This window comes from Antennarius striatus, chromosome 9 (genome assembly GCF_040054535.1).
Source record: "Antennarius striatus isolate MH-2024 chromosome 9, ASM4005453v1, whole genome shotgun sequence".
In the NCBI taxonomy this organism is placed as follows: Eukaryota; Metazoa; Chordata; class Actinopteri; order Lophiiformes; family Antennariidae; genus Antennarius; species Antennarius striatus.
In genome coordinates, this window is record NC_090784.1 from 23,168,775 (window position 1) to 23,195,266 (window position 26,492).

General features: G+C 45.5%; 1 protein-coding gene across 1 annotated transcript in view; it reads right to left on the reverse strand.

Annotated features, from left to right (window-relative positions):
* Window positions 1-26,492, reverse strand: part of thsd7ab (thrombospondin, type I, domain containing 7Ab) — a 129,771-nt gene that overhangs the window by 89,496 nt on the left and 13,783 nt on the right. Inside the window, exons 2-4 of the mRNA XM_068323725.1 lie at window positions 6,215-7,046; window positions 2,617-2,865; window positions 1,144-1,328 (exon numbers count right to left, since the gene is read on the reverse strand). Of these exons, the coding sequence (XP_068179826.1) occupies window positions 1,144-1,328; window positions 2,617-2,865; window positions 6,215-7,046 (1,266 nt within the window). The remainder of the gene's footprint in view (window positions 1-1,143; window positions 1,329-2,616; window positions 2,866-6,214; window positions 7,047-26,492) is intronic.

Below are 26,492 nucleotides of genomic sequence, written 5' to 3' on the forward strand. Positions count from 1 at the left end.
TCAGTCCTACGACCGAGCTGATGTCTCCAGAATAGATGAACTGAACTCCAGGCTGTTTGCGTCGGAGCACCGCCGCTCCACATTTTCTGCATGTAGCAACTGGGAATCTCACCTCCACATAAATCTGTGTCACGCTCTCCGGTGGCGTGGTCGGCGTTCACGAGCTTAGCCTGGACTAATGCCTTTAACACTCTCTTTAAGAGGGCAGGTTTGACTCTAAGCTGGCTTGACAAGTGTCAGAAAAGGAATTGTGACTGCTGACGAGTCACTGCAGCAAACAGGAAGAGACTGGTTGAAGACCAGCCGAAGAGAAAACAACAGCGTGAATGTCTGTTAAACGTTCAGATGCAAAGATCCATGCTGACAATATTTAAATATACTGTATGTCTATATTCCATTGACTTCTAATGGTGTATTTCTCTTTCTTGTGTTTGATTTGTAATTATTTGCTTCAAATCCGCAGAGAGACGGCTGTTTACACTGTGCTAAGGTTGGAGGATGGAAGTTGTCGTGTAACACTGCTTGATCAAATTTATTTGAGATACACCAGAGACTTCAGTCGATCCGCGCAGAGCTGGAGGTTTTCATGCAAAGACTTTGGTTACACAATCAAAGGGCGATAACTGACAGCCCCTGGAGATCAATACGACTAATACGTACGATCGACCCAAAGGGATTCCATTAATAAACCAATGATGTCAAAATCAGAGAGGGCAGTGGAGATGAGGGAAGGAGCGTCAGACGAAACCAGAGACTGAAAACACGACTAGGAAGACACGACAGAAGAAGAGTGGAGTAAATAAACCAAAGCGTGAAGAGTTCCGTGATAATACTGCCTTAAATCTGAATCATTGCAATAAACGTATGTACATACGGAGCCAAGTTTTCAGGGGTTTAAACACTTCATGTTGGATCCTTACGGAGAACACTAAATTTTTTAGGTGATATACGGGAAAATATTGGATGACCACATGAAAGAGTGACGAATAACAAGAGGTGGAGTTCCTGGTCTCGCTATTAATCAGGGGTTAAACCAAGCAGTTGTTTCACACAAATAAATACTGTTCGAGGAAATAATGAGCCGACAGTTCGTTCTGAATTGAGACGAGCGTAAAGAGAGACTTTCTGCCCTCTTTGCTTTACCTTTGTCTTTCTCTCTGAGGTCACCGAGGTATTTCAGAAGCTCAGCGTTGGCCTGGACGCAGTAAACTTCCCTGGTCTGCAAGCCGCCCCCGCAAAGCCCCGTCAGGTTGCTACGCCGACGGTCCTGTTGGCTTAGCAACGAGTCGACCCGGCAGTCGCTCCACTCGGCGGTTCTCCAGGTGTAACTACAGAGGAGGAGAACACGGAGGAGCAGGGATGAACATGTGAGAGAGAGCGCCGTGTGGGCGGAACACGGTGTCAGAGAACATCCACAATCCTGCAGAGTTTAGCTCGCCGTGATTTGAGGCATCGCTACAACCGGCCTGGCCTCGCATCGACAACACACTCCACACCCCCCCACAGCACGCAAGTTAATGTCAGTGATCGTCAAGGCTTGTTATCACGGGTTGTTAGCGATGCCATCGACCTCGGTTACGCCGCCGTTACTCCTCAACCTCCTGCAGTTAAAGCTACGGAGGCATAACGGGCGGGTCACCGGTGTTCCGCCTCCTCCTTCGAGGGAGCGGGGGGGAGCAGTCGAATTCTAGATGATTTGCGAGGAGCTTCTGGAGGGCAGAGAACGCCTCGCCTCGTGTGACATCAGAGGCGGAAACCGATGAACAAACAGCAAACAAATGAAGCTAATAGCATTAGCGGCGAGTATAATGAAGACAACAAACTTTTTTAATGCTTGTTCCATTAGGGGGCGCCACAGCTTATCATCATTTTACTATTACATTTGTTTGGCAAAGTTTTTCTTGCTGGATGCCCTTCCTGCCGCAACCTTCCCCATTTATCTGGGTTTAGAACCGGCGCACAGTTGATACTGAAGATCAACCTCAATTCATCAAATTTGGGAGCGATCGTGGTCCAGATGACTAAAAATCAAACAATCCCCATGATGACAGGAAGTAAGAACTCAGGAAGTAAATCTGATCTGAACGCGTTTCAATCTGGAGTTTGGTGGGATTTAAATATCCTCGCATTCTTCCTCTAGTTGGCTCGACTGTATCTGGATGCAGCCCAGGAACTTAAACACACACACACACACACACACAAACACACACACACACACACACACACACACACACACACACACACACACACAAACACACACACACACACACACACACACACACACACACACACACCCAGGAGAACAAATTAGCTCGTTGGCATGAATAAACCAAAGTCAAGAGGAAGCGTGTGCAGCCCACCCCCCCAGGTTGAACGCTATTACTGTATATTTGCCTGAAACGACAAGAGGAATCCTTCTGGGGGGGGGGGGGGGGTAGTGTTGTACTGCAGCAGGTCTTCATTAATGGGGGGGGTATTATCATAGCTGGGGCGGTGTAACACACGAGCGCCCATTGAGCACTACACTATTAAAAACACATCTTCACTCATATTCAATAAGACCCCCCAACTCCCTGATGCCCCCTCCCCCTCCCCACCCACTGAAGAAGAACTCACGTGGCGCAGGGCAGGACGCCTTCACCTGGGGGTTCACAGGACTCCGCCTCCTCCAGCGACGGGCACTCCAGCCCCTCCCCCACCGGGAACTGGAGGACCTGGCGGCTCCGGGTGCGGCTCCCCCCGGGGGACTCGGGGTCCTGGCAGGTTTTGGAGCAGGCGCCCCACTCGGTCCACTCCGTCACCTGGCAGTCTTTGGGGAGGACGCAGGACTGGACCGTCAGCGGGAGATCCCTCAGCAGACAGAGGCTGGGGGTGGGGGGTTGGGGGGTGAAGATGGTGGGGGCAGCATGTTAGGAGCAATGATGAAAGTTCAGAAACAACCAAGAACCCAACCACCAAAAAAAAAAGGAAACATAGGCTAATTGTTTGCAATTACTTAAAACTTTATGCTGAGCTAAGCTAACAGGCTAACGCTGAAAAGTGCGGGAACCTTAATTGTTTATTTTCTTATGTTTGTTAGAACCTCTAAGATCTTCAGGCTTTAGATTCTGTTAAATAAACCATGACCTCAACCAAAATCCGCGATCTCTTCCTCCCAGAAATGCTAGTTTTACGTAACAGACAATGTAAATATCAATCATCGATCGAAGATATTGATGTTTCCGTATATCTAACCCTAAATCCATTACCCGTTTGTGGTCCTGGGGTGTTGTTATGGTAACCAGAATTGTTCAACATCTTTTCACCGAGACGTTAGTGTCGAGGTGTCAAGTTGCTAAGCCACGGTTTAGGGTCTTTGAACAAGTCAAGAGTACAACGTGAGTCGTCTACGGAAACTCTCTGCCCTTGACTTTGTCATTAGCGGCTCTCATTAGCATACATTCTGCACAATCAGTTTCACATTAGGAGTAAAACAGCAGTCGTGTTGCATTTGGTGAAGTCTTAAGACAACCGGGACATCCTCTGATCAATCGCTCACAAGCATCTTTTGATCACGTAAATAGCATTTAGATGTAATGAACAAGCCGTCCTCTTCGGGCGTCGCTGAATCGTTAGAAATTTGTCTAACCAAAGCCGACCGCTTTCTGCCGCTCAGTCTGGATGTCTTTCCCCTGGAGGCACTGCAGCTGACGAGCTATTAGCGCTAATTACAACTCTGCTTCATTTAGAAACCTCTCATTTAGATGTTGCCACCCCACTTCACCTCCAGCAAGTCAGTCTTTTTGGCATAAATGAGGAAATGTATGAGCTGCTCCCCCCACTGCCACCCTTCTTAACTCCTGTGTCTTAGCAGATTAAAACACCTTGGTGGTTTTTTGAAGCGGAGGCGACGCGACTAGGATTTGTTTTCTTTCCTGCTTCGTTTCGGAGCTGGATTTCCTGTCTCAGATGGAACTTGATGTGTTTGTGAGAACCAACTGCTGCAGCCAATGACCCATTTTACTGCCACTGCACCCTTTGAGGCATTGCTGGCTGTTGTGCACATCACCAGGCACTTGAGTGAAGATACCAGTGTTGCATAGAGAACTCATTAGTATGAAGTGGTTAAAAAGATCCCTCTGACAGGACAAAGATTACAAAACAAAATCCGGGATCGCCGTCGACGCAAAATGCAATGGTGTAATATGATAAACCCCTTGTTGTGCGTCAGCGTCATAATTTCAAAAAGTCTTGATGTGGAATGAACCGCGAACCCGACTCATGAGGAAGTTGGGGATGCGTCAAAGACTACGGCGAATGTAGAGGCCCCCGATAACAGATGTTCATCAAACAAAATTGGAAATGAAGGGAAGAAGATGTTCAGAAAGCGTCTGGCTGGGGTATGACTGGGTAATTTCTTCACAGGGAAGTTTGTTCCACTTTTCCAAAAGTGTTAAAAACAACGATGAATATTTCAGAACGAGAAATAAACAAGTCAAGGATTAATATTTATGCTCCTGAGGGCACACAAGTTGTTTTCACGGCTCCTTTGAAATATTTGATCCCAGTCACTGCTGAGAGTTCGGTGCCAACAAAGCATTAATGAATAGATTTAGTACATAATTGATCAAATCCTGAGAGCGCAGTGGCATGTGATGGATATGCAATGAGAACGGAGGCTTGCTCTACTGACACCGTCGCTGGTATTTTCCTGGAGATCAGAGACCTTATGGAGACATAAAAACCAAGGTTCTTGGGAGCAGTGACGATATTAAAATTACTATCAGTCGATGAAAGCTCCCTCAGATTATCGCGCAATGTGAACCGTCAAGATCCTACCTTACAAAAAAAAAAGAATCCTGACAAGAAACGACCAATTTCAACATAAGTCTGATGTCACTTCAGCTTCAGGTACAAGTTGGCGCAGGAAAAGGAAAACTGTCCAAACCTTTATTGATGACTGATCTTCTGACAGCAGTCGTAAGAGAACAGTTTGTTTGTGTCCTACATGGTACAATATATTGAATTTAACCCAAGAAGTTTCCTCAAAGTCTGGATAAAAGAAACAGATCCAAGAATTCTTCCCACTTCTTAACGTTTCTTGAAAGACCAACGTTTTCCACAATTATATAAATGCTACCGAGTATGGTGAAGTCGCCGTGGCTCCACAGCCTACCGATCTCAAGACTTGATCTCGTAATTCACCAGACTAACGTATCTAACATTAAAATATCGAGATCTCCTTCTGGGAGAAACCCTGGACCCCCTTTGGAGAACTGGAATGGACAACACTGGAATATTTGTAGAAATTTAAGTCAAATGTGCGTAAAACCTGAGAGAATTGTCTGTAATACTAGAGTTCAAATTTTTTCGGATGTTCTTCCTATTCTTTATTGTATTTGTACATTCTGATATAGAACCATCTGATCCCTCTAACAACACGGCGTGGTTGATGTTGAATAAGTTTTCACCGAGCGGTGATCGTTTGTCTGCCTGCATTACAGGATTACTTCATCACTGTCTTCCTGTCAGATAAGTCGTCTGTTGCTGATTCATTTCTTAGGAATAAATGTCTGACATGCGGTTTGTAGCTCACAGCAATAATAATGTGGGAGCCGGAGTTTAGATCCCACTTGGGTTTATTACCGGCTCTACAAATGGAAGCACTCGTATAATTACAGTCTGTGTTTAGGATAGCGGTGTCCACTGAAGGTATAATTAAATGACCTATTTAAGTAATGACTCTTTGATGGATTTCTACTTTGACGTTTTTAAATTATCCTGCTTAAAATCAATTCTGTCTCTTTACATACATTCAGCTGACTTTGAATAACATTAAGTTATCGTCTGAAAACTCCAGCTCAAGCATTATTAATGATAACCTTTAACTTGAAATGCTATCTTCCATATTCATATTAGAAAACTTTCTGGAGTAATTTGACTTTATGGCCCTGCAACTGAAACATTTTGACTGACATTTAAATGTGTTTGCCTTAAAAGTTAGCATTTAGAGCTAAGGAACAAACCTCCAATAATGCTATTGAAAAGAATTGTGGTTAAGATTGATAACCAAAACGCTTTACAGCAAAGACGAAGACTCATTGGATAGACATCTTCATCTTTCTGTCAACTAACTCCCAATCAAAACCTAGGCTTCATGTTCAGTTGTACACCTAACTGCGAAAAGTACACTGAAACATTCATGCAGCATTAGCATAGAAGCATTGACTCTCACTTGCGGCCCATTGTGCTCCCGTTCCTGTGGATGCAGGTCACGTCCCGAGTCTGGTATCCCACTTGGATGTCCCAAAAGGGACTCTCTTGCCGGTTCAGGCGATTCCTGGTTCGTTTTTTCTGGATAAGTTCCCTTGTCTCTGGGTCTTTGACTGCTTTTTCCCGGAGTCCTTGGCCTTTACCTTTCCTGCGTTTAGCTTGGCGTGTTGTCCGAGTTTCTATGACAGCACAAGGGGTCCACGATCCAACCCTGAGACAGTACAAGCCCTCTGGGCCTGTGCAAGGCCCTGGTTTGCAAGACTGGAACTCTGTAAGGTTGGGACAAACTGCACCTCCAAAAACAGGAGGTACCAGGACACTGCGGACCCTGTTCCTGAGGCCCGTTCCACATGTTTTGGAGCAAGACGTCCATGGCGAATACTCGGAAACCACGCAATCCTGGGGGCAAGGGATCAAGCATGCCTGCTCCAGGCGAGGCTGGGGCTCAAAGTACTTACAGATGGCATCCTCCGCTGGAGACCCATCCGACTTGAGTATGCAGCTCACCTCCCGGGTCTGAATGCCATCTTCACCTCCGCTGCACGTGAGCAGCCTGGGGGCACCAAAAGTCCTTGCTGAAACTGGTATGCATGCATTCCAGGCGCCCAGTTTCCAGTCATAAAGGTCCTTGTGCCAGTCGCACACACGGAAACAGTTTCTCTGATTGGAAGGACGCTGACCCTGGTCGCAGTTGGTGTGGAGCGTTGTCCAACCTTCTACATGGGCGCACCAGACTGCACGGCTTTGGCTACCTCCTGGGCCACAATCGCTGCCCATGCACCTTCCCCATGGACCTGGAAAACAGTAAAACAAGTTAAAATCAGAGGAGGTCCACATGCAAACTCCAGGAAGACTGTGAGAAACTTTATTTCAGATGCATAAAAAAGGGAAAACATTTATTCCAACCCGATGAATTCAGAGATTAAAATCATGTCTTGGTTTGATTAAAACAAATCTTATTGCAGAAGCTATAAATTGACTGGATGTGTAGAATGAACACCACTCTGTGACCACAGTACTGAAGATCAGTGGAAATCGATGATGACATTTGAAAACCGATGGGTCCCTTTGAAACAAAAGTCCAAAAATCATTCAGTCCAACAACAAAAACCCTGTACTGCTAAGACAAAAATTTGCATTACTTTGTCACCAACTAAAAAAAAGGGCACAGAATAGATCTCCACAGATGCCACAGTGAATTCACAGACTCCTCTAATATGGTCCTCGATGTAAAATGTGTTAAAGACTTGTTGGCAACCCACGTCGGACGATGTGTGAGTGGAAAGAATCTGTTACCTTGCTTCTCGTCGCGCTCGGGTCGTTCACAACATTTTTGTTGCGCTTGATAAAATCTGTCTACACGGGCGGGGACGGATGATCAGGCAACACAAACATGATGTGCAACAGTGGAGATAATAGGTGATTAAAAAGCAAGTGTCTGAAAGCCAATTTACACGGGCTGTGAGTAATGCGTCGTGTTTATCCACCTCTACTGGCGACATCCGTATGACTCCAGTTAGCTCTGGAGGAAGAAACCATCAAACAGACCTTAACTAGGACTGAGTTAATGAAGAGGAAGGGAGGAGCGTCAAATATAAATCATCGTATGTAAGCACGCATTTCATTTGATTGTTGTTATCCCTGTTAGAATCACTGCCGCCCTGGGTGATGGGGAACGCTGTTCACTATGATGAACATGAGCTATAAACTTTATAGCAAATAAATCCACTGTTACATTAAATTTGCATTGCTGCGCCACGCACATATTGATACGCTGCTGAAAATAGTCCCCCACAAATGCACGATTTGCTGATGAGGATTATAGACCAGCGCCCACGTTGTTCTTAACAGTTTACAGAAGTTTAAACCATTCTGTGACTGAACTCATAAGTCAAACATTTACCCATTTAAAATTACTAAAATAATTTCAACCAATAGACATGCAGACTTTACCTGTTTATGATTAATTATATATAAGTTATGTAAACAATGATAAAGAATGAAAAGAAATGCAAAAGTTACAAGAACACACAAGCTACGTCTTTACTCCACCAACGAGAACGAGATCCGGTCTCACTGATGTCGTATCCATCCGCCAACACGTGGTAAAGAATGAGCTCCGGTCTCACTGATGTTGTATACATCCGCCAACATTTGGTAAAAAACAAGATCCGGTCTCACTGACGCCGTATCCATCCGCCAACTAGCCATGGTGTCTTGAAACACGGCTTCACTCGTATGTTGAACACATGTATGTACAGAGCGACGGCTCGTATCTCTAATAACTCGTATGTGGAGGTTCTACTTTACTGTTACTCATTAATAATCCTGTCACGTATCCACGACGTTGCTTCATTACTAGCGCTCAAACACAAACATCCACGATGATCGCTCGCTCTAAAATCCCTCCTAAGGGCTGCAGAGCGCCGGTTTCCATACGATCCACGCACTCCATTAAACTCCAGCTTTTCATCACAACGCTTCATTTGCCTCGTGCAACTTCTCAGTTTATGATATCAAATTGAGCATGCAGGGCCTAATTGTGTGTTTCTCCACAAAAAGAAAACTTCGCTGACGCCACAAAAACTGTCAGCTGGACTCAGCCGGTCCAGGCGAGCTTAAAAAAGACTAATTAACACCGGGTGGCTTTGGTCTCCTCGTGTTATCTAAAGGATAAGGATACTACAAGGGAGGAGAAATCAAACTAATTGGGGAGATTTACTTTTCCCCCCTCAAACTAACCTCTTGGGTAATTGATTATATTAGCTAGTGGCTCCAGGCTGAGTGGAACCTCAAGGGGGGGTTGGTGGTCAACAGGAAGTCGGTGAATGGACAGGCAGTATCGACCGACATCCTCGTAGAGGTAAAAAAAAAAATCACGCCTGAAAGAAGATGGGGAGCACATGTCGGCCAATGATTGGCTCTGATGAGGTTGTTTGTTGGTCCTGTCTCTGATCAATCTCCAGTCAAAGCGATGCTGCCTTCAAGGAACCCCCTCAAGCGTGATATGGTTCAGTCTCCTCTGGATCAAGACTCGATCAATGTCTGAACATCAAGTGATTTATAGTGTTTTCTATGGGCATCTGTAGCTCTGGATTATGTCACACTGCTCTATTAAATATCTTTTAGACACTTTGGTATTAAAAAAATGGGTAAAATACTTTTAGAATCCAGGTGAATTCTCTCAGGTGTTTGTTGGAGTCCATGAAATCTATTTTTTTTTATTTAAAAACAGAAAAATAGTGGCTTCATAATACAAAGCGATAAAAAAAAAGCAGTGAATGTGATCTGGAGAGTTGATATTGAGTTTTCAGATGGAGGAAGGAAATCTGAAACGCAGCAGAATCTGACAGATCCTGAGGTACCGAAATAAAACACCTCCCATCCAAATCAAATCCACCGCAGACAGAAGTTATTTTCTATCTGAGAATTTTCTCCTGGATAGCTCCCATCATCCAACTCCTCTTCCTAAGGATGTGGATTTAAAAGTTTCTGAACAAATAAAGACCAAATATTTGCCCATAATCAACCATAAACCTCTGATTTTAATCTGTTTTTTAATATCGAAAGAGACGAGGCACCAAGAAAACGAGGTGTTTAGAGGGATTTGGGGACCACCAGGGGTCTTGGAGGGATTCATTGGAATCCCAGTGATTAAATTGTAAAATCCCATGCAGAAGACAAACAGCGACAGGATTTTAAAACAACATGGGGGGCAGAATTTCAACAAATTGGTGCTTTGGTCTAATTAATGTCAGTCGGAGACAGATTGGAACCCATGTCTCGATAATAAAATTCCTAATTGTCTTTTTTTTACACAAAAATACTATTTCTGAAGATGGATCTGAAGCATTATCGTGCAGTTCTACTAAACTGGATGAATCACAAAGTCTTTGACTCTTTATTAAAGAGGAAATTTACGACAAAAGGAACTAAAGCTAACCGCTAATTAAGATTTAAGGTAAAAAAACAACTAGAGTAACTGAGAAGGGAACGTTGAAGGAGGCTGAACTGATGATGAGATATTCTTATCTTTACATAAGGCCCTGATGGAGCGTCGGTGGAGTCCGTGGGACTTGAACCATACATCAGGGAGGCGTTAGCGCCCCCGTTGGGAGCGACAGCCTGATCCCCAACTGGCCCCCCGAGCATCGGTTTAATGAACAGCGTCTTTGTTCCTGCCGGGTCGGCTTCACTAATGAATGGGTCACTGTGTCGCCATCTATCTCTCCCTCGCCACTCTTATGTGTTTGTTTACGTCTCAAATCCACATCATCTAAAGCTGGGACCTTTCCCTGAGCCAGGGGGGGTCAGGGGTCGTGGATCGTTCATTGATGGATCGTCTCATCCGTCTGGTTAGCACCGAACCGTGATGCGAACGGTGGCGTCTCGACTTTAAAACGTCGACTGAAATTCAAGATCCAGTCAATAGACTTAAGGTATTGCTAAGAACTGCCGGGTCAGCGCTTTGCGACCTCCACCGAGGAGGCTTCATCTTCACCCACTGGCATTCGATTGGTTTTATTGTGAGCAGAGTTCGTAAAATATAACCTGACAAGAAGGAAGGAAAGCCACAATTTTTTGTGCAATTTGGAGAAATTTCTCTTGAGAATTTTGTCGAGTTAAGTCTGGGTCCTAGCTGGAGTTTCTTCCTCAATGAGAGAGTTTGTTTTTGCTCTGCAGGGTTCTGTTGGGTTTTTCTAACTATTATAGCACTTTGAAATCCGTTGTCGTGATTAATCGCTTTATAAATAAAACTTGTTTGATTGATTGATTGAATCGTCTTTGTGAAGCTAAAGCTGAGTTAACGTCTCCGAGGAGCTGCTGCTCGCTAGCGCCGCTAAACGAGAAGGAATTCAGTCAAGTTGTCAGATTAAATCAAAACTGGGAAATGTGATTTCACTGAGGTTTTGATTTTACGGATGACTCTACTTATTTTATGGATGCGGCTGACAAACAATCCATATTTCCGAAGGTTGATGGCGTTTTAAGTCTCGCAAAAAAAAAAATCCTGAACGAATCACCCCAGAGCTTGTTTTGGTAATTAAGAGGACATGAATGGAGTTTTAAATCTCATGCAAAACGTGCCTGAACTTTGATGCTTTGCATTCTTGGCGACAAGGAAAGATGTCAGTCCGATTATGTAACCCTCCCTAATTGCGAGTCTTTTCACGGCCGTCTGACAATCCTTGTAAGTTTAAACAGAGTTTCTCCGCATTCGACGCTCCGCTCAAGACTTAATGGGTGACATGAAAAAGCTGTATGTTTGCACAGCCTTTGGGAGAGCTGAGTATTACCACACTGAACGTGCCATGTTGAATCATACTGAGCTGAGCAGAGCATTTGTTTGCCAAGAGCTACAAAACAAATCTGGTGTGCATGAGGGCCGACTGAGCGCCGCGTTCGCGTTTAAAGCCAGCTTTAAATACTGTTCTCAGACAGAAGAACATCACTATTTAGCAGCAGATGGACATTAGCCTTTTGGTCTTAATAGGCCACAGTTTACATCAAGCTTTAGTTTGAACAACATAAGGACGTTCAAGGGGGACGGAAAGCGACCGGAGGCTAATTCTGAACATCATAGGGGATACTTACAGCGGCTTAGCATTCATGGGTGATTGTTAACCCCGGCCTGCGTTCGGTGTGATCGCCGCCCTCGGCTCCGCGGCGCTAAGCCACGTTGACCGAGGCGCTCGTCTCACACTCGTTGTAAAATACATGAGCTGTAACGCCGTGATTGTACCGCATGGCTCCAAGGAGCCACACAGTAATGACTCTTTACCCATCAGGCCCTGCAACACAGCCGCCAGGCAGATGCTTCAACCAGTCAAAATAAATTAAATAATCTATTTTTAGTGCAGTACGCTCAGCTGTAACGTTATAACTGTTGTTATAACGCGTTCAGCTCCGAGGATTCCTCTTTGTCTGTTTCTATAAAAATTATTGGATTTTATTTAAAAATGTTTTTTCCTAATTTCAGTTACACAATATAGACTTTAAGATTTTACAAATTGTTTTGGAGGAATAGTTGAAAAGGACAAAAACACCACAGAAATACATAATTATTATTTGGGATAGGTTGGCCATGGCTTCAAGGAAATATAAGAGAATGACAAATTGCTGAATTTATTATTTCTAAACTGTTCAAATAATTCAGTCGATAAAGTGAAAATGTGTTTATTACCACCCCCCACGGGAAGGGTGTTAGATTTTTGGCAGAATTACAGACACAAAAAAAAAGATTTCCATGAAACTTGGTGGGAAAGACAAAGTTCAAATGAAAGTGTCCCCGTATCGACCAAAGCTTTATAATAACATGAAGATATTTTAATATCCAAACAAACTGTACAAGTGTTCCTAAATAAAAATCTTCAGTCCTGATGTTGTGAAGCTGAATTTCAAACAAGAAGCAGCAGAATCAGGCAGAAACACAAACAGGACTGGCTTGTTGCTGTGCTGTTTGCACACAGATCATGTTTTTGTCTTGATAAACACCTGCAGAGGATGGAAGAGTGACAAGATGAATTAGTGAGAACTCGCCCCCCGATCCTAACAAGGCCCACGCACTCAGCGGTGATGATATCACTGTTGGCAACATCAGAATATCCTCCCCCACCCCGGCGAGTCGAAAGGTCAGGACGAGACGCCGCGCCAGGGAGGACTACCTACAGCTCCGTTTGGCAGCCCCGCAACGACGCCGAAGACGGCGGCTGACGCGGTTTAACGGATCCCCTTGAGTCGAAGGCAGCGTTCAGGGTAGAACAGGGGGTGTCCATTGATAAAACTACCAGAAGTCCAGACTTCCTACCCCCCGCTGGTCGGAACACATCGCTACCAGCGGTCCAGTCAGTCTGGAGTCTATATTTGTCGATATTTCAATTGGAAGGTCAACTGGAGGGTGGGGCGACTACCACCCCTCTACCCCCTAAAGAAATGGGACACCACCCTTCAAAGGAACCTTGAAGGGGACCTGGGGTGAAGGGTTGTCACTTGCTTTGTTCCAGGACCCGACTCATTTGCCTTGAATTGTGCCCCGGCATTGGATCTGCCCTGTTGCTCTTGGTGTACTCAGCCAAACACCTAATCCCCCCAAGACAGATTTAAACGTGTCTGGTACAACAGATCCTTAAATGCAGGATCCCTGCTGATGTGCGAGTCTAATTTTAGACGTCAATCTGCTTCTTGTCAGAGACTCTGGTTCCAGATCACACAAGGTGAACGTCGGACTCGAGGTCCGAGAGTCCAGGAGGTGTCTTCTTGTTTTTGTCCGTCTTGTAAGGCCAGCAGAACGGCTCGGATTCTTGCCTGAAGATGAAGAGAGGCGGCGGCGCTTCACTTCCACCCTGTCCCAGCGCTATTACCATGACTAACACCCCAACCTTCATGTCAGGAGGCCGATGTTAGATTTACGGTCTTGCTGTTTGCACTGAGGCTGAAGGCGTCATGTGTGTCGCCCAAAGCAAGGGGCTCAACGAAGGCTGGGCGATAAATAAAACTAACGTGAGGTGGATGGCGAGGTGGCCGACTGACTCCGAAGAGAAGAAAACTCGAGGGGGTTGATTGTGTTCCATTAAACACCTGCTGGTGATGAAGGCTTGGTGTAACGCCTGGACCCACAGCGCTGTCTGCACACCTAATCGTGACTGATTGAGCCACCTGCCTCTACTTTTCCCACTTTGTATGTTTTCCTAATTTCTTAATTTTTCCCCGACATGGAGCTGTGTTCGTTAATTATCTCGACGCGAATGCACACCATGATGGATCAAGCAATCCATCAGTCTCTCCTGTTTGAATCCGCCCCTCAGGTAGACGTTCACTTCTTCACGGTCCGCAGGCAACTTCAGAAAAGTGTTTGTGCTTTAAGGAAACAATAATGGTGCGAAGAAAGACCGGTGGATGGACGGATGGATGGATAACACTTAATGATTGTTACTACATTGTGGATTTTTAATAGGTAGTCACGTGATACCGTACGCGCATTCTATTGGCTGACAGCATCAGGAAGCGCGCTGCGTTCTGAGACTCATGGAACGCAGCGTACTCGAGTGAAACACAAAAGTGCTTTAAACAGTCTATCAGAGTGTGGGAGAAGGTAATACAGATATAAAGTGGTTTAATATCAGTATGGAGAGGCTTCATTAACATTTAAATTACCATAGTAATAAAATAAAAAGTTTGTAACAAGGGATTACTGTAGTGTTCTTTGTGGAGATTCTGCCCCAGAGGCAATAGTATAAGAGTAAAACAAGTCCCTGCAGTTGGCGTGGATGGATAGGCCTAACCCTCATCCCTCGGAAACCAGCTGCTTGAGTCTTGTGTGACCAAGAGTTGATTGTTTTTACCTTCAGTGATCTAAAGTTCGATAGTTCATTCATTAATCAAAAGAAAATTAGAAAACATTTGGCTTTTTATTTTAGTTTCAGCTCATGAATTTTCTGCGTCTTTTTGTTCTTTTGGTTTTGCCGCTGAAGGACAGAATCTTGTGGGTGAGATTGTTTTTTGCTTGCTTGTTTTGAACAAGTTTAAAAAAGTGAAAACTATTTGCGGGCCTACACATCTGAAAACATTTGGATGTAGTTTGTTTGTTTGTTTGCTGTGATCATCGTATTTGTTCTCGCCTGACTGCTCCCATGTAATCCACTCATGTTCGACGACGAGGCGACGACAAACCTCAGAAATATTAGCGAGCATTAATCTGGACGCAAACAAACTTGGTGCTTGTGAAGATGGAGCTTCATCATGTTCTCCATGATATATGGGTTCCAGTCCCACTAATGAGAAAACATCTTTCTATTCTAAAATAAATGATGCACAATAAATTATTGATGATATTGCGACTGAACGAATAACTAGCGCAAAGCTATCGTGTTCTTTTTGGAGGGAAAGTTTGTGCAATGGAATTAAATTCACCAAAAATTTACACTTTTCACGCTGAAAACTCAGACAGCTGAAGCCGATTAGATGCATTAGGGTTACAATCTTTACATCAATGTAATGCCTGGAAACACTCAGAACAGACGCCTGAAGTTAAAATAATATAGTTCCTTAAAAATACTCATGGAGGATGTTTGAAGTGGCAACACGAAAGAGGAACCACTGCTAATAACAGCGGCTCTGCCCGTCACTGTCACGGTAAAAATAAATGTGTGCTCTGCGGCGAACTGCTGCCTCTATTTACCCAGAAATCAGTGCTGTTGTTTAGCAGGGAGGTATCGCAAATATTCTATTTACACATCCTGAACGCCGGCCACCGAGCAGCTTCACATCGATTTTGTTGACGCGAATCCGACCCGACAGGTCGGCGTTCCCCTAAAGGCCTGGCATAGACTTGGCTCGTCGGGTTTATCCACGGGGGTGACGCAGAGTCTTTGAACGTAACAAAGGAAACTGAAGAAGCAGCGGGGGATGCTTGTTTCCCCCCGTGGATGTGTTTCCATCAGGGCGTGGCTCGTCATCTCATCTCAGCCTCAGTGTGGAAGCAGCTGGTTGCAGCTATTTGTAGAAAACGGCGCAACAACAACAACGACGACAATGAGCTCAAAACAGAAAGGTGTCGACCGATCTGATGTCTGTTTTCTGGAGTTTACGACTTTTTGGGGTGCTGAGGGTCGTGAAATCCAGTGCCGTGTGATAGAATATAGAGTCAGTGATTCACATCCAGACATTTATGAGGTTTGTTTGTGGCCTGGCAGCGACTCTCCAGTAGATTCACGCTTTAAAACCAACACTGGAACAGCGTTCTGTACCCGATCACACCTCACTGAACTGACTGACGACACTGTATTCTGTTAGTCTGTGGTGGAAATGTTGCTTTTCTGCACCGGCTAACACAACTTTAGCTCATCCTCAGTTTCCTGATGGTGTTTTTCAGAAACTTTTGCCTCAGTCTCTCTCAGGAGAAGACGATTGGCGTCAGGCTGGTCTCCATCTTTTGGCAAACCAACCAGCGTCCTCAGAGACACTCTCTTCAGCACGCTTAAGAATGCTAGCATCTCTGATTCCACCGCAGACAGACATAGAGTTAGACAGAAGGATCAAATATTACAAATATTTGATTCACGGACCGTCCTTGAAAGTGCGGCGGATAAATCCAACAAAATAAAACATTAAGACCAGCATAAAAACTGTTTTATTCTAACTATAAAGTGTTTCGACTCATACTTTGTGCTGTACTGTACAGTGTATAGTACCCTTGACAATAAAGCTGACTTTGATTTTTGACTAAAGATGAGTCCAGTTTGTATCAACTTTATTAGCAGCGTCCTCGTAACATCACACCAACATTTGTTTCCCGTTGGTTATGCTAGCTTGGTAGTTTTACTTTAGGGGTACTGTGTTCTGTGTTAGCAACTGGAGTGGCCCCTTTAAGAAGGTAGTCATGTGACCGAGGCAAGCATCTCGAAAAGCGTCAAGAGTGACTCACGGTGACTCACAGGCATCGTGAAGTGAATCCTGGTCAAAGGACTGAATTCCATTCAAAGCGTGTCAGAAGTCAGATTTTTATTTTTCCTCTGAGATTTTTGCATGTTTAATTTAATTTATGTTTACGACTAAATTCACGTCCTCCTGCTGTATTTATTATATTTTATTTAATGTGCTTCCACCCCCCCTCCGCTCTGAATCGCATGCAGCAGTTGGATAATCTTTTTTTCATTTTATGGATTAAACTCACGCTGTGTGGATTTTCTTGATGGGGGGAGGGGGGGTACAGGAGAAGCGATCCGTGAATGATTTTACTTTGGGGGGTGTTGTGGGGGGTAAGGACACACAGCGTGAAATCGGCCTGTGGGCTTTTTAATATGAACGCCACTGAATATGTTCTACAGGATATTACAGGTGTGTTTTTGGTGCAGTGTGTGTGTGTGTGTGTGTGTGTGTGTGTGTGTGTGTGTGTGTGTGTGTGTGTGTGTGTGTGTGTGTGTGAGTGTGTGTGTGTGTGTGTGTGTGTGAGTGTGTGTGTGAGTGCAGGTGCAAATGCTGCTAAAGGGTGGGGTGGCAGAGTGGTTTTGGTGTGGGGGGGGCAGCTTGATGATGTAGCTGTCACTGTATTAAGATAAATTTTCCAATCACACGGTGAGATTTTTCACCCTCAGGAGTGCCAGCATCGGGGATTAGATTACCACCTCCCACAATGCATCATGCTTTACATCACAATCCAATAGGAATGTGAGAGCGGGGATACTCTGCTGCCTCGCCTGCTAAAAGGAGAGGTTTAAAATTAGCTCTCCGGAGATGCAGCAACAATCAGGATCATTTCGGCAGCAGCCGCTTTAAAAACACGCAAAATAATCACCAACGATTAATGGTGAACAAAGTGTGAAAATTAGCAGCTCCTTTATGCTCTTATTAGCCTGGTTTATTGTGTACCTGCTGGTGGCATATATGAAGTAACGCCAGAAGATAAATGACATTCTCAATAAGAACACGCCGACATGGGATGTCCAGCTTTATCACATCAGTGTGACTCCCCGTCTCCAATGCATCCCATAATCCCACAGAGGCGGTTCGGATTCCTGCGACGAGTTCAGACCAGAATATTTTTATTCTGCTTCAACTGAGCTTCGATTTACAGAAAGAAACAATCAAAAATCAACCCAACATCGCAACAACAGGGGCTCAAAAATAATGTTCAGACAAATAAATCAAGCATGTTAGCGCAATAGCCAACAACACTTTCTAGCTTAACAGCTATGCTAACAGTTGCGTGAAGACGTGAAGTTAAATTTGTTAACGTTTAAAATTTTAAGGAATGAAGTCGGCCATTGTTAAAGACCCAACGGTGGTGGAGAATACACGCCTGTCACGTTGTTCAGTAACTGTGTGTGTGTATTGGGGGGGGCGGTGATTCTGGTTCGGCCCGATTAGATGAGTGTACTGAATGTAAGAAATCAACACTTCTAGCCCAGTTGCTGCTGAACTTCTCGAGGTGCAGTCCCACTTTTCAGGGCCTACGGGGGCTCCTTCTTGGACTCTGATTTGGCTGCAGTCGGGATGTGGGAGGTGTTGGACGGAGAACACGGAAATCAGAGCCAAGCTTGATTCACAGCACACACACACACACACACACACACACACACACACACACACACACACACACACACACACACAGCAGGTCAAAGCAGACAGACTGATCGTACCTCCACCTCCATCGACCCACCGCCTTCTGTCGAGTCTTTTTAAGCTCGCCGTCATTTCGCAATCGCGATGAAAACACAGGATATGAAGGTGAAACTAAAACACGTCTTAATTGGAGCAGAAATATTTGGTTTTTGTTTCATCTTTTTGTTTTTCAAACATCTTTCCGCCAATAAATTTCTTTTCCCGACTGAGAGTAAAAGTGGCTCGTCGTCGGCATATAGAACAACCCGTAAATACACCTCCAACATTTCGGACAATGCTCTGAACTTCCCGCAAACCTCCTCACCTGTTCTCTCTGTAAAAGCACCAACTGTAATTTATTCATCCCAGGGAGACGGGGGCAGCGCCCCCCCCCCGGGTTATTCTTTTTTAATGGCTTTTCAGGGGGGGAGGACGGTTCACACAGAGTTAACTCGGCTTCGTTGACGAGTTTCTGCTGCTTGCGCTCGGCGGCGTAATGAGACATTTCCAACCATCTCAGCCACCAAACTGACAGCGTCACTGAATGGCAGTCCATCGGGAGGTCTTGTTAGGATGTTGGGCTATAATTGCATAGCATGTTGGCGATCGGAGTGGGGGGGGGGGCGGACACAAAGAGGAAGGGCAGGGGAAGATATGTTTCAACATGTTGGGATGAGATGAAGATATTTCTGTTATCTGCTGTTTATATCCCACCCATAATGATATGAAAAGTTCCTCCTTTTGAAGGATGAACCCAACGTTCGCCTCTGATCTCCTTCAATAACCGACTCTTTTTATTTCTCTTTGTCAGCGCCGGTATCAAATTGCCAAAGAGTCGAGGGACAGATGATTGATTACTATAAAACCTGTCAGGCTCCTTCACTCCTCCAGTTGTGTGAAGACTCCCAAAGCCCAGAATAGATCTAAAGACTGACAGCTGCCTTTCCCAGAGGACGCCAGCCTCTTGCTTGCGCTAATTTGTGCCAATGCCTACGCGTGTGGAGGTGTGAGCGTATCATACCAGAGAGACTTGGGCTCACTTGTCTGAATCAGTCAGTCTGACTTGATTGAGTGAAAAGAAGCCGTTTTCTGCAGCATCTGCACGGATATCACAAGTAACGCGGAATACAGTACGGCAACCTTTGTTTTGACGCTCAGTTGCGAATACAGTCCCCTTCCCATCCCAAATCTTAGAGAATACAGTCGTGAGTTCCTCGTGGGGACCTCACGGATAAAGAAATGCTGCACAACAAGCTCAGTGTCAACATGGAGAGCTTTGAATAATTCATGGCGACTTCGGCAGGCGTCCTCGGCGCCAACGGAACGGCAGCGATGCTCCCGGCATCCCTTGGAGATGAAAGCAACGTCGACGTTAACGTCTGTCTTTCACAGAAGCGGTGAGTAGCTGTCAAACTGTGGAGGCACACCAAGGCCCTCGCTCCTGGATGGCGTTGGGAGGGTTGGGGGGGGGGTTTGATCTGGAGAATATTTGAAAGACTCCAACGGATCAAGAAGGATCCAATGATCCCACAGTGAACGCCACTGCTAGACAGGAAGTTGTCTCCCGGACAGGAAGCGAGAGAGTTTGTGTACGCTAGGGTTAGCCTAGTGGGTGAGATCATTAGCTTCGCCAAAGGCAGAGGTACGATCGGGCCTAAAAAATCCAGCCCAGCCCGACCCGACCCGACCCGAGCCTGAGGGTATTAAAGCCGGACCCGACCCGAACATTATTACTTACTCTTTGTGTCCGACCTGGCCCGAATTTTGGGTCGGGCTTGGACTCGGGCTCGGGCTTAAGATCTTACCTCTAGCCAACGGGTGTCATTGTTGGGGACCTTTTATAACATTGCAGATTTTGTCAATATTATCAACAACAAATATTTAACGCAAAACATCTCTGACTTCAAATGTGTTGACTTGGAGAAAGACAGAATGTTGTTAACTCATTCACCGACGTCTGCAGACGTCTGTCGACGTCAATTACTTTTTTCAACAAGGACAATCTGGAGGAGCTCATCAGTGAAAATCAGGCTTCAGATCAGGGAATTTATCGTCATGGCAACTGATCAAGTTACGGAACAGAGGATTGAGAATCAGAGGAAGATGAAGAAGCTGCGGCAACTTACGATGCAACAAAATTTGCGTAAGTCGTTTCAAGCAAACACGGTGTCACTCATAGCAAAGAATCTTGGGATCGGTCAAGAACAGAAACAAAGTCCACCAGAGGAGAACAAATGCTGCGAAATGCTGGCAGCCGATGAGTTAAGGTGTTGTCTCTTAATTAATTCAGTCAAACTAAAGCTTTATTAACTTTTTCGTCTCGATCTGTGGGACCAGCCTTAAAGTGAAAGGCTAACCATGGTTCACTGGACCAAGATCAGTTTGTATATCTGCCATCTCAATGTTTTTCAGGACGGCGACTGAAGCAGAAACAGCTTCACGTCGGGCAGGTGGCCAGAGTTAGACGGCCATCTTTTACCCCCGCGGTGTCACACCTAATCAAATAAGGAAGCGTGAATTAACACATGGAGATGGACGCCACCTGCGCACTTCGGAAGCAGCTGGGACGTGGATACCGACCTGTAGCCGGGCTCTGACCGTCCCCTCACACCCTCCGTTGCTTGTTAATTGGCTAGATGGGGGTAGATGATGGAGCCCCTGGGAAACAGTTGCTAGGATATTAATGGTGACGACAGGACGGATACGGTGGTGGGAAACTCGCGCCTGTCCTCGGTGTAAAGGTCTCGCCATTCAATTTTCTGAGACTGTTGCTTCTCATTTTTGTCAGAGGCATTGAATTTGTCAATGTGTCAAGACGTTATTAAAAATCACCCGAGTGTCGGGGAAGATGGGTAACAGCCGACGGAAGGTTTCGTCAAAACAGACTCTAAGCAGCAGGAAACCTCACGTCTCTCAGCAGAAATAAGCATCCGGAAGGAGACTATTAGCAACCTGCTAGCATCCTCCTGGGACTGGATGCCACTCCTTTAAAGACGAGACCTTCTAGATGTGACTTCACTGCATGAAACAGACCCGACCAGAGGACCAATCACAAACAGGAAGCTGTTTGTTCCCTCCTTTAGATGCACATATATCAGACAACAGCAGCTTGTTCAGCGCGGGAGAAGCTGCCATCGCCTCCATCTGGCAGGCGAAGCCGCGTGATTGGACACATATGCTAACTGTAAGCCGGGGCTGAGAGGATTGGCTGCAAATGTGTTCGTCTATAACTAATGTTCACAGAGAGCAAAGTGATATAAAGAACCGAGAAAAGACGTAGAAAAGATTTTGGCGATTAATTCTGTGGTGAATTTACGGACTTTCATAAATGTTAGGAATTCTGGGAACTCGTCATTAATCCTGATGATAAATGTCAGGAGACATTACAGCTGTGGATCCCCTTTAAGAGACTATACATCACCCGTCCGATAGTCTTCTACCACAAACTGACATCCTGTTCTATATTTGCTTCACCGGTCGCTGAGATTTCCAGCTTTCAAAAGTCCCTCCCCAGCCTCGGCTCCGTTTTCCAGCGAAAACTCTTCATATAAGTTGGAGTATTGAGTCACTTTTAAATCCTTTCCTTGCTCAGAATATCGACTATCAAATGTTGGACGATGGCAGCCGTTAAATAAGGTTCCGGCATAACGACAATGTGTCATCGGAAAACGAGGAGAACAACACGGGAAGAAGGGGTCATTTCAAGAAACAGTCTATCCGAGTGTGTGAAAAGGTAATACAGATAGAAGGTGGTTTAGTATCAGTATGGGGAGGGTTCGTAAACATTTAAATTACCGTAAATAGCATTAAGTGTCACAATATCGCGGAATGTCGTTTTTCACGGGTGGTCCTGGAACTCGCTAACCGTCAGTAATGAGGGATTACTGTATATTAACATTGTAACTGGTGGATTTAAAAGATGCCAATGCATTTATTGTTGAGTTTAGTTCACGATAAGATCGTTACTCTTTCTAATAATCGGCTATAAACTGAACCAGGAAAGAGGGCAAGAGGAAGGCCAATAAGAAGGTGGATGGATGTAGTGAAGAAGACATGGGGGCAGTTGGTGTTCGACAGGAGGATGAAGAAGATAGGCTGACATGAAGAGGGATGACACGCTAACAGGACACGCCCGACGGTGAGAAGAAGAAGAAGAAGAGGAGGAATCCTTTATAATAGATGCAAACTGTCCTGGAATAAATAAACAGGACCTTCAAGATCTGGAACGGTTCACAGCAGGACTGGTTTTAATGGTTGTCTCACACTTTCTCAGCAAAGTCTGGTGTGAAAACAGGATTTCAAACGTGGGAAAATCTGCTAAAAATAGGGATCCGGCTTCTGCTGACGACACCGGTAAACAGGAACGGCAGGAAGCGGCGGCTGGTTCTCATCAGAGAACACATCCAGACGATGTGAGGAACAAGTTCTGAAAAGGTCTCCATCAATGATGGATGAATCAGCGCCGGTGCAAGAAGCGAAAGTCGGAGCCGTCGTGTTCCCTTCCCTTATCTGTCCAGACGGATGCTGACAGGGAGGCCGGGGGACAGAGGACAAGGGGTTGCCGTGGTTACCCCTGCATCTTCACGACAGCCTCTATTTCAAACGAAACCCAGAAAGGGAAGCGATTTCTCCTGAAATACCGACTGTTTCTTCATTTTTCAGCGAGCGCCTACTGACACGATCATCACGCATCAAAAGTTCAATAAAAGAACAGCATAATCAATCAAAGGGAGGGAATTTGTCAAGTTTACAGCAAAAAAGAATCAAACCATCGAGATAAAATCATCTATTTCCACTCATTCATGGTGGTGGTGGAAGCAGACAAACACTTCCTGCTTCTCCTGAGGGATCCTGGGTGTTTCCAGGTGAGGTGAAATCTACAATCCCTCCAGGGGACTCTGGGTCTCGCCGGGGTTTCTTCCTAGTTGACACTTTGCCAGAAACCCTCCAAACAAAGGCGCCAGGAGACGTCCTAACCGCCTCCACCGACTCAGGCGTCTCGTTTGGAAGTGAAGGACTCCTCATCGGGCCTCCGAGGGCCGAACCCGGCACCGCAGACGGGGTGAACCACGTCTATAAAAACATCTCCAGCGACCCGATCCACTGAGAGATGGCTGCGGTCCAGCCATGTGATTGGCTGTCCCCGAAGCTTTCAGACAAGTCTAAATATAAACTGAACCATCCAGTAAACGGTGAGAGTAAAACAGAGAAAATACAAAGAACAAGAGGACGATTACATCGTTTTAATCGCCGGTTAAAATGTCAGGATCGTGTTGGCATTTCTGAGAACAAAAAACAGATGTTAGTGGGTGTTAGTGTGTTTGTATTCAGCGTGAAAGCAGGATGAATCACCCTGAAAGTGGAGCGCATGAATGAGAAAAACACAATAAATATAAAAAATTGATTCGGCCCATCTTGTAGAAATTTTTCAAAGGGACAACTTGTCTGAACAGTGACGCCAAATACGGTCCAATCGGAGTGAAAATACGTGACCAACCAGCAAATTTATTTTTCTTTAGCCTTTCGATTAACTTTCGACTTGTGACGTCGCAATTTATATTCTATGCATCTTCTTACCCCGAAACGGATGCCCAGAAAAGATGCAATCATTTATCATTTATTGAAATGAGCCGGAAAACATTAAAATCTCAAAAACCTGTCAGTTTCTATGTGAAATGTGGATTCATGGTACTAAAGTCAGATTTAAGGACCTTTTTGATCTGAAAATTTTATATTTTCTTTTCTTGAATATGAAAGATACGGAGTAATAATTGTTATTTATCATTGTTGCCTCTTTCACTTAAAAAAAAGACTTCTAGTTGTTATTCGTACTTCATGCTTCATTTTCGTCGATTTGCATCACTAGCACATTGTAGCGCATCGCAGGTGCGTCAACAATCTTATGCAAATTGTGACATCACAACTGAGCTGTGATTGGCTAAGGTACCTAAAAGGTTCAGGAAGAATAAATTTGCCTACCCTGTGGGGGCAGAACTCCACCTGTACGATGGACGCATTTCATCACGCCGTTCTCATCTGATCTACTTAGTCACACCCTGTCCTCGCAGCGAGAGCAGAGATAACGAGAAGTGGCATCACAAGGAATATCATTACGTATAAATGAGCCACCGACTGCCTCGCTATCCTCCATAAATTAGCCGCCAAAAAAAGAACAAAGCTTTCAAGGAACAGCCAGGGCATGAAAACCCTTCCCGCTCGCCTCGCCGCACCGCGCCACGCGACGGGCTAATGGACCGCTCGCATCGAGGTGCGGGATGAATGTCACCCGGATGGATCGGGAGGTCGGAGGTTCGAGCAAACACACGCATACAAACGCAGAGAGCTGTGATCACACTGGGGGGGAGGGGGGTGAGAGCTGTAAAAAACCACCACACTCCATGTGAAGGCGTGAAGATAAATGAGCGCACAAGTCTCTGCTTCCGGCCTTTGATTTCGCTGCCGCGGCGCTCCAGGTAAACATGAGAGGATGGGGGGGAGGGGGTGGAGCGTGTGATCACCCAACACGGATGGGAGATGGGAGCTTGTATGCAGGTATACATTAGCTCCTAATACCGCACTAAAGATCGCGCCGGTTGAGATCCAATCAAGAAGGGCCGGTTCTGTACGTACGGCTCGACACGCTGTCGTCATCAATAACCACCAAGACGTCGTTCCTCCTCCTCGTTTGCTGTCAGTTCAGTCAAACGGTTTATTTCACAGAGACAACACAATACGATTACGTACATGTGAGATAATAGCTTCTCTGTATCTGTGATTGAACAAGGACCGCCGACAGACGCCTCCCCGTCTTCATCCATCCCCTCGAAACATCTGGATCAGGACGCCGGGGGCGAGGGGAGCGCCCGCCCAATCCATTAAATATGGCTTAACGCCGTAATCTCCGGGGAGAAAAGTGAGCAAACGTTTGGCATGTGTTAGCATGACGCTACAGGCTAACTGATGACTCCCTCTGAGGGGTGGGTCCAAGTGCTGATGGGCGCTGAGGGTTCGTTTGTCGGTGTCCACAGAGGAGTCCCCATGACAACAACGCAATTTGGGAACAAATGTCAATCAAGTTCAATCAATCAAGTTTTATTTGTATAGCGCTAATCATGACAACAGACATTTCAAAGTGTTTTAACAGACAGAAAAACCCTACAGAACCCTCCAGAGTATAAGTGACAGCGGTGGGGAAAAACTCCTTCATTGAGGAAGAAACTCCGGACAGGACCCAGACTCTTTTGGGCGGCCATCCGCTTTGACCGGTTGGATGGAAAAGAAATAAAATGAAGATAAGGACAGGGTCAGAGAGAGAGAGACAGAGACAGAGAGTGTCAGACAGTCCAGATAGTCAGTGTCTTTATGGTTATACGTAGACCATTTGATGCAGGCTCTGAATTTGGGACGAGAAAGTCAGGTTGTGTTCAAGTGTGGGTTTATAACGCCATAGACTCGATACCACGTTAGCGTGTAAGCGCATTGGAGTGTAGCATAGCATCAAAAGTCTTGGCTATAACTCTAGCATAAAGATCTGCTACCACGTGACCACAATCAGGCTAATCCTCTGAGCTAGCTTTGCTTAAACGTGAGAACGGCTTCCATCCGTCTGAATAAAATCACCTCCCTGAAGCAGAAACATCATCTTTCTGTCGGTGTTTCTGCCGTCGAGGGCTCGTTCATCCGGTCGTGTTTACTCTGCTGCAAGTGTAGAACTAAATTAGCCTTTAGCGCTGCCAAGTGTTTACCTCGCGAGGCTCTTAACCTTTCAATCATTTAGTGGCAAAGCCAAACACGGCGGCGCCACCGAGGGCCCGGTTGGGGTTTAGAACAAATCGGAAACAAATCGGGGTCGGTCGACGCGGCTGAAGAAGGAAATCTAAATCTGTGACCCCCTTCACGGCGCCTCCTCTTCCTCTTGGAGGTATTCGTATTATTAAAGCCAATAACGTCGGCATGAGAGACCCCCAACGACACTGCAGAGATTCAATCCTTCGTAAATCAAACCTCCCTCGGTCGATCGCTGCCCCGGACCCTGACCCTCACTGCCATCTTATTCTTTCATTCTACTCCGGAATGTTACTCGTATTCTTAAGCCGACGCTTTATTTACGCTCTTCTGAGGAAATAAGATTCTATACCATA